Source organism: Triticum urartu, chromosome 1A (assembly GCF_056163025.1).
Source record: "Triticum urartu cultivar PI428250 chromosome 1A, HENAU_Tu73, whole genome shotgun sequence".
Taxonomy (NCBI): Eukaryota; Viridiplantae; Streptophyta; class Magnoliopsida; order Poales; family Poaceae; genus Triticum; species Triticum urartu.
The window spans coordinates 131,733,079-131,741,728 of record NC_141873.1 but is presented as its reverse complement, the minus strand read 5'-3'; the positions used below and the strand labels follow the sequence as shown (position 1 = coordinate 131,741,728).

The window sequence follows — 8,650 nt, the reverse complement described above, 5'->3', positions numbered from 1 at the left end:
ATTTTACGGTTATTAGGGTATTCGATAGGAATAGCCTCGTGGCGAGTTATAGACTAGTCTTTTTTTTGCACGCATTACATCGACACATATCATCTCTCTCCCTCTTTCCCACGCACACGCCTATCTCTCGGGACTTCTCGCACGCTCCATCTCTAGCTCCCTAGGTCGATGCCACCCACATACACTTGTACTCTGAGTTTAGTACGTTATACAGGAAGAGAAGAGGTGCACGCACGCACTCGTCCTCTCTCTCACACACACATATGTAGCTATGAATTGTAGTGTTCTGAACCATCCGATTGGCTCTATCATAGGTTTCACGTTGCTCCTTGGCCTTGAGATTGGGAAGTTTAAAACACGGAGGCTAAGTTGGAGGCGCGAGGTTTTGGTTAATGCGCGGGCCGTAGACGGCACCAAGACGACACGAGCTTCTTCTGCCTGGTGCGCAGTCGGGTGGGTTGTCCAAGTATAGACTCAACCAGGCCCTCCTTGGTATCTGCGCCTCGACTTATGCGTAGAGAAATTAGGATCGGAGGGAGTACTACTAGTAGTAGTACTACTTTGATGTGTCGCGTCAACTCACGCAAGTATGCAACACTTCCTGAACAAACAAGCATATAAGCTGTTATACTTCTTACACAAAGGATCTTTATATCCAACAGACACAAAATATCTGTTCGATTGTTGGAAATTACTTTAACTGTTGATCTGATGTCGAAGTAATTGCTGCATCGCCACCAAAACCCACCATCTCTTAAGTTAAAGTAGACCGAGCTAACCCCTATATTAGCATATTACTAAGATAAACAGAAGGCATTGTAGAATCATTTAGGACGTGAGCTTGTCAATCTGAATGTGGAGGGACACCAGCTTAGCCCCGGCTTGTAGCTTGGGCGGAACTGTGAAGATGGTCAGCTCTTGCACGATGACGTCGGCGGGATCCTTGCTGCTTGTCACCTATATTTCCACCTTGACGGTGTCGGTCCTGCCTTTGGGATTCACCCACAGCTTGGCCACATAGTGCGGTAGTGGAGACGACCCCTATCTGATGCAGACGACCGACATGGCGATAGGCGCGCTGATGTGGAGCATGCCGTCGACCAAGAAAAACGCGCGGTTGTCCTCCTCTGCGAACAGCAAGAGCCGTGGCTCCGATAGTGGCACTTGAAGCTGGAGCACCTTGCTGTACTGGATCCTGTGCAAGGGCATGGGATGCACGGTGCTGATGTGGTGGGAGAGCACCGGCGACGAGCCTTCATAGCCGTAGACGGGCATGGGGCATTTGCCGGGCGTGAGTGGACACACGCTTTGGTGATCGGGGAGCTTTTGGTAAGTGACGTAGAGCCCACAGCCTTCGTGCGGGCACTCCACCCTCCCCAAGGAGAGGACGGTGTCCACTGCCGTGTTCTGCACGTCGAAGCCACCATTGCTCTTGCACTTCTGGCACTGCCGCTGGTTCCTGAGGCGCTCGACGCGACAATCCGCGTAGGCCAGGTGCCCTCCCTTGCACTGCACAAATTAATCGAATAGCACATCAATCAAGAAACATGCACCTTTCTTGATCAGCCGAACGGACGAGGTGTATTCGAACCTCATACACTAGAGGCTTCAAGGGGCAGTGGCGCAAGGTGAGTTCCATCGAGACCATAGAGAGCTCCATCGTTGGGTCCTGTTCCATCTACATGATCTCGCCCTCCTCGTGCACAACCATCTCTCGCTTTATTAGGGCTGAGGCATTACAAAGCTTTACCGTCACATACTCATACTACTTCAAGGTGCATTAAATCAACACATGCAAGTATCAAAAGGAGAGTCATGGCATGCATGCATGCATTGTAATTAATGCATCGGTAAACGCAAATTATTGAAATATATCAAGTGCAGTGCTTTGATTTGTCGCGTCAACTCGTACAAGACCGAGAAGTTTGATTACTACAACAACCTCTCCCTCGCGGACTGAGCTCCGGTGCCTTAACCGGACCTGCCTTTGGCTGCATGACAGGTGGGCCACCCACCTGTTGGGCCCACCTGTCATACACACAAAGGCAGGAGCAGTAAGTCAATGAAGTTGCGTCCCTCCCTCGCCCATGAGTGTGGTGGCTCGCAAGACTAGGAGAAGCTTTCGTTCGCTACACGCTCTCCCTCCTGCGCCCGGTGGACATATAGAAGTTCAATCATTGTCAGATGGCCAGAAGCATACTGTAGTACTCCTCCACTACAGTAGTACTCCATCATTGTTCGACTTCCCGAAGAGGCGAAGAGCCAAGCGCAGCCCGGATGCTCGTGTGGAGGTTTCATCTGTAGAGTAGTCTAGGATACCGTGTACCGTGCCTATAAGCTTAAAATCATTGGGGTTGGCTCCATGCTTTTCTTATTTATTAAAATAATCTTCTAGCCCTACCTGTCATCCTGGTGATTGTAGTTTGCACGCTCATCTGGTCAAGATAGGAATATATATTTTAATTTGTGGTGGGGTAAATGTTAGAGGTTGCAGCAAATGGAGTATTGTACATTGTGGGTCTTTAAGCCAAATTTAGAGGCAACCATGTGGGGCCAGTGCTATGATGTGTCGCGTCAACTCGTACACTGAGGAGAAGCTTGATTTTACTACCACACGCATTCTCCCTCGCCCATGCGCGCGGTGGCTCGCAGACGAGGGCATGCTTTTGCTTAGGCTGATCGTAATGGAATACTAGTATCATGCATATGATACTACACACCCATAGTGCATAGTATCATATGTTAGTAGCATCGATGACTTCATTTATTAGCATGCATGACACATAGTAGCACAACATTTAATATGATACGGTATCATGATATGATACTCAACCCTCTCTTTCTTCATTTACTTCTATGCCACCTCATCAAATTTGCCTAGTTGGCATGCATGATACTCCCTCCGTTCCTAAATATTTGTCTTTTTAGATATTTCAAATGGACTGCCACATATGGATGTATATATACATATTTAAGAGTGTAGATTCATTCATTTTTCTCCGTATGTAGTCACTTGTTGAAATCTCTAGAAAGAAAAATATTTAGGAACAGAGGGAGTACTACCTATGATAGTACTCCCATTACAACTAGCCTTATAGAGTACTACAACAAGCTATCCCTCCCGCGCGCGCTGGACGGACATGCAGCAGTGGATTCGATACTGTAGAAGTAGTACTAACATCATTGTTCGTCTTCTCGAAGAGGCGAAGAGCCAAGAGCAACTCGAACGTGGCAGTTGCGAGCGCTCGCCACAGTGTGTTTGGTTGCATTCTCATCTCAGCATAGTTGTTCCCTCTTCGTGCATGCTCATCCCAGCACCCCTCTTCATGCACGCTCTTCTCATGCATGCTCCTAGTGTATTTGTGTTAAGCTAGTGTGGACTCATGCACCCTTCATACACCCTACCAAACACCCAAAAGTGGGTCGAGAAGGGCTTGGAGCACGCATATAGCCAGGCTCTTGCATGAGAAAAAATTGTTATGTGAGCCCACTATTGTAGTACTTGCTAGTATATCCCTGTAAACCAGAAGCTTTCTAGAGATTTCAACAAGTGAATAGACTACACCAAGACGGAGTACATATGGAGCAAAATGAGTGAATCTACAACGTAAATAAATGCGTAGTTCTCTCGTTTTCCTCTCCGCCTTGGTCGCGGTGCACAATATTGAGTATACTAGTACTATCATCTTGAAATTTACGAAGTCACCATAGGCACCTCGTTGTCAACAGGAATGTCTCCTGACACGCGATAGACGTGGGCGGCAGTCGCCTCCATAGGTGCTTGAATGCCATTGCCAAGGAGGGAGAGGGTAGCGGTTCCCGAGACGTTGAACGATCAATGATGCATCCTCAGTTACATGCAGAGGGAATTAATTGGAGAAGAAGAATAGAGCCAGCACGATGTGAATGCAACTGAGTTTGGATTCTCATATAAATGCGCCCCACCACTCCAATCCATCTACTCCTAGTCTCTGCGCCACACTGCTCACTCCAATCCAAGACCAAGTGACCAGAAGCCACAAGCACCTATGGAGGCGATGGACGCGAGCGGCAGTCGGCTGTGCCAAATCATCCAAGGCGCTGGCCTGTGGCCCCGCACCATGTAGCGTTTCCAGACGATGTTGGCGACCACCGGCGTTGTAGCCCTCGCTGACGTCGGCTTCTCTGTTGGGGAATGCAATAATTTCAAAAAAAAATCCTACGCACACGCAAGATCATGGTGATGCATAGCAACGTGAGGGGAGAGTGTTGTCTACGTACCCTCGTAGACCGTAAGAGGAAGCGTTATGACAACGCGGTTGATGTAGTCGTACGTCTTCATGATCGACCGATCCTAGTACCGAAGGTATGGCACCTCCGCGATCTGCACACATTCGGCTCGGTGACATCCCACGAACTCACGATCCGGCAGAGTGTCGAGGGAGAGCTTCGTCAGTACGGCGGCGTGATGACGGTGATGATGATGCTACCAGAACAGGGCTTCGCCTAAGCACCGCTACGATATGACCGAGGTGGATTATGGTGGAGGGGGCACCGCACATGGCTAAAAGATCAATGATCAACTTGTGGGTCTATGGGGTGCCCCCTCCCTGTATATAAATGAGTGGAGGAGGGGGAGGGCCGGCCCTCTACTATGGCGCGCCCTGGGGAGTGCTACTCCCACCGGGAGTAGGATTCCCCCCTTTCCATGTAGTAGGAGTAGGAGAGTAGGAAAGGGAAGAGAGAAGATAAGGAAGGAGGGAGCGCCACCCCTCCCCCTTGTCCAATTCGGACTAGGCCTTGGGGGGCGAGGCCTGCCCTAGGCAGCCCCTCCCTCTCTCCCTAAGGGAGTCCTGGATTAGGGGGTCTCCGGACAGCCAGATTATATTCTTTGGCCGGACTGTTGGACTATGAAGATACAAGATTGAAGACTTCATCTCGTGTCCGGATGGGACTCTACTTGGCGTGGAAGGCAAGCTAGGCGATACGGATATGCATATCTCCTCCTTTGTAACCGACCTTATGTAACCCTAGCCCCTCCTGGTGTCTATATAAACCGGAGGGTTTTAGTCTGTAGGACAACAACCACAACATACAATCATACCATAGGCTAGCTTCTAGGGTTTAGCCTCTCTGATCTCATGGTAGATCTACTCTTGTACTACCCATATCATCAATATTAATCAAGCAGGACGTAGGGTTTTACCTCCATCAAGAGGGCCCGAACCTGGGTAAAACATTGTGTCCCCTGCCTCCTGTTACCATCCAGCCTAGACGCACAGTTCGGGACCCCCTACCCGAGATCCACCGGTTTTGACACCGACATTGGTGCTTTCATTGAGAGTTCCGCTGTGCCGTCGCCATCCGGAAGGATGCCTCATCCCGCTTTAAAGACGGCACCGTTGCTGTTGGGGAACGTAGTAATTTCAAAAAAATTGCTACGCACACGCAAGATCATGGTGATGCATAGCAACGAGAGGGGAGAGTGTGATCTACGTACCCTTGTAGACCGACAGCGGAAGCGTTAGCACAACGCGGTTGATGTAGTCGTACGTCTTCATGGCCCGACCGATCAAGCACCGAAACTACGGCACCTCCGAGTTTTAGCACACGTTCAGCTCGATGACGATCCCCGGACTCCGATCCGGCAAAGTGTCGGGGAAGAGTTCCGTCAGCACGACGGCGTGGTGACAATCTTGATGTTCTACCGTCGCAGGGCTTCGCCTAAGCACCGCTACAATATTATCGAGGATTATGGTGGAAGGGGGCACCGCATACGGCTAAGAATATGATCACGTGGATCAACTTCTGTCTAGAGGTGCCCCCTGCCCCCGTATATAAAGGAGCAAGGGAGGAGGAGGCCGGCCCTAGGAGGGGGCGCGCCAAGTGTGGAGTCCTACTAGGACTCCCTAGTCCTAGTAGGATTCCACCTCCCATATGGAATAGGAAAAGAGGAAGGGAAAAGGAGAAGGAAGGAAGGGGGCGCCCCCCTTCCCTAGTCCAATTCGGACCAGACCAAGGGGAGGGGTGCGGCCACCCTTGAGGCCCTTTTTCTTCTTTCCCGTATGGCCCAATAAGGCCCAATACGTATTCCCGTAACTCTCCGGTACTCCGAAAAATACCCGAATCACTCGGAACCTTTCCGATGTCCGAATATAGTCGTCCAATATATCGATATTTAAGTCTCGACCATTTCGAGACTCCTCGTCATGTCCCCGATCTCATCCGAGACTCCGAACTCCTTCGGTACATCAAAACTCATAAACTCATAATATAACTGTCATTGAAACCTTAAGCGTGCGGACCCTACGGGTTCGAGAACAATGTAGACATGACCGAGACACGTCTCGAGTCAATAACCAATAGCGGAACCTGGATGCTCATATTGGCTCCCACATATTCTACGAAGATCTTTATCGGTCAGACCGCATAACAACATACGTTGTTCCCTTTGTCATCGGTATATTACTTGCCCGAGATTCGATCGTCGGTATCTTAATACCTAGTTCAATATCGTTACCGGCAAGTCTCTTTACTCGTTCCCTAATACATCATCTCACAACTAACTCATTAGTTGCAATGCTTGCAAGGCTTATGTGATGTGCATTACCGAGAGGGCCCAGAGATACCTCTCCGACAATCGGAGTGACAAATCCTAATCTCGAAATACGCCAACCCAACATGTACCTTTGGAGACACCTGTAGAGCTCCTTTATAATCACCCAGTTACGTTGTGACGTTTGGTAGCACACAAAGTGTTCCTCCGGCAAACGGGAATTGCATAATCTCATAGTCATAGGAACATGTATAAGTCATGAAGAAAGCAATAGCAACATACTAAACGATCGGGTGCTAAGCTAATGGAATGGGTCATGTCAATCACATCATTCTCCTAATGATGTGATCCCGTTAATCAAATAACAACTCTTTTGTTTATGGTTAGGAAACATAACCATCTTCGATTAACGAGCTAGTCAAGTAGAGGCATACTAGTGACACTCTGTTTGTCTATGTATTCACACATGTATTATGTTTCCGGTTAATACAATTCTAGCATGAATAATAAACATTTATCATGATATAAGGAAATAAATAATAACTTTATTATTGCCTCTAGGGCATATTTCCTTCAGTCTCCCAGTTGCACTAGAGTCAATAATCTAATTCACATCGCCATGTGATTCAACACTAAGAGTTCACATCACCATGTGATTAACACCCATAGTTCACATCGTCATGTGACCTATACCCAAAGGGTTTACTAGAGTCAATAATCTAGTTCACATCATTTATGTGATTAACACCCAAAGAGTACTAAGGTGTGATCATGTTTTTCTTATGAGATAATTTTAGTCAACGGGCCTGTCACATACAGATCCATAAGTTTTTTGCGAATTCTATGTCTACAATGCTCTGCACGGAGCTACTCTAGCTAATTGCTCCCACTTTCAATATGTATCTAGATCGAGACTTAGAGTCATCCAGATCTGTGTCAAAACTTGCATCGACGTAACTTTTTACGACTAACCTTTTGTCACCTCCATAATCGAGAAATATTTCCTTATTCCACTAAGGATAATTTTGACCAATGTCTAGTGATCTACTCTTAGATCACTATTGTACTCCCTTGCTTAACACAGTGTAGGGTATACAATAGATCTGGTACACATCATGGCATACTTTATAGAACCTATGGCAGAGGCATAGGGAATGACTTTCATTCTCTTTCTATCTTCTGCCGTGGTCGGGCTTTGAGTCTTACTCAATTTCATACCTTGTAACACAGCCAAGAACTCTTTCTTTGACTGTTCCATTTTTGAACTACTTCAAAATATTGTCAAGGTATGTACTCATTGAAAAAACTTATCAAGCGTCTTGATCTATCTCTATAGATTTTGATGCTTAATATGTAAGCATCTTCACCGAGGTCTTTCTTTGAAGAACTTCTTTAAAAACACTCCTTTATGCTTTGCAGAATAATTCTACATTATTTCCGATCAACAATATGTCATTCACATATACTTATCAGAAATGCTGTAGTGCTCCCACTCACTTTCTTGTAAATACAGGCTTCACCGCAAGTCTGTATAAAACTATATGCTTTGATCATACTATCAAAGCGTTTATTCCAGCTCCGAGAGGCTTGCACCAGTCCATAAATGGATCGCTGGAGCTTGCACACTTTGTTAGGTCCTTTTGGATCGACAAAACCTTCCGGCTGCATCATATACAACTCTTCTTCCAGAAATCCATTCAGGAATGCAGTTTTGACATTCATTTGCTGGATTTCATAAAATGCGGCAATTGCTAACATGATTCGGACAGACTTAAGCATAGATACGAGTGAGAAACTCTCATCATAGTCAACACCTTGAACTTGTCGAAAACCTTTTTGCGACAATTCTAGCTTTGTAGATAGTAACACTACTATCAGCGTTCGTCTTCCTCTTGAAGATCCATTTATTTTCTATGGCTTGCCGATCATCGGGAAAATCCATCAAAGTCCATACTTTGTTCTCATACATGGATCATATCTCAGATTTCATGGCCTCAAACCATTTCGTGGAATCTGGGCTCATCATCGCTTCCTCATAGTTCGCAAGTTCGTCATGGTCTAGTAACATGACTTCCAGAACAGGATTACCGTACCACTTTGGTGCGGATCTCACTC

The 8,650-nt window shown here is 47.0% G+C and overlaps 1 protein-coding gene across 1 annotated transcript; it reads right to left on the bottom strand.

Moving 5' to 3' along the window:
* Nucleotides 1-1,041: 1,041 nt before the first annotated feature.
* Nucleotides 1,042-1,660, bottom strand: LOC147990354 (E3 ubiquitin-protein ligase SINA-like 4). Its single transcript, XM_087538179.1, has 2 exons — nucleotides 1,592-1,660; nucleotides 1,042-1,509 (listed from the first exon to the last, which is right to left on the bottom strand). The coding sequence occupies exons 1-2, from the start codon at nucleotides 1,658-1,660 to the stop codon at nucleotides 1,042-1,044; spliced, it is 537 nt and encodes a 178-aa protein (XP_087394305.1).
* Between the last annotated feature and the right edge of the window lie 6,990 nt (nucleotides 1,661-8,650).

What these genes read in the sequence shown, in the direction of transcription:
- LOC147990354 (XM_087538179.1), bottom strand. Translation starts at nt 1,660, where the DNA reads ATGGAGCTCTCTATGGTCTCGATGGAACTCACCTTGCGCCACTGCCCC. An exon ending in TGAAGCCTCTAGTGTATGAG is followed by an intron (nt 1,510 to 1,591) that starts GTTCGAATACAC and finishes TAATTTGTGCAG; the next exon opens with TGCAAGGGAGGGCACCTGGC.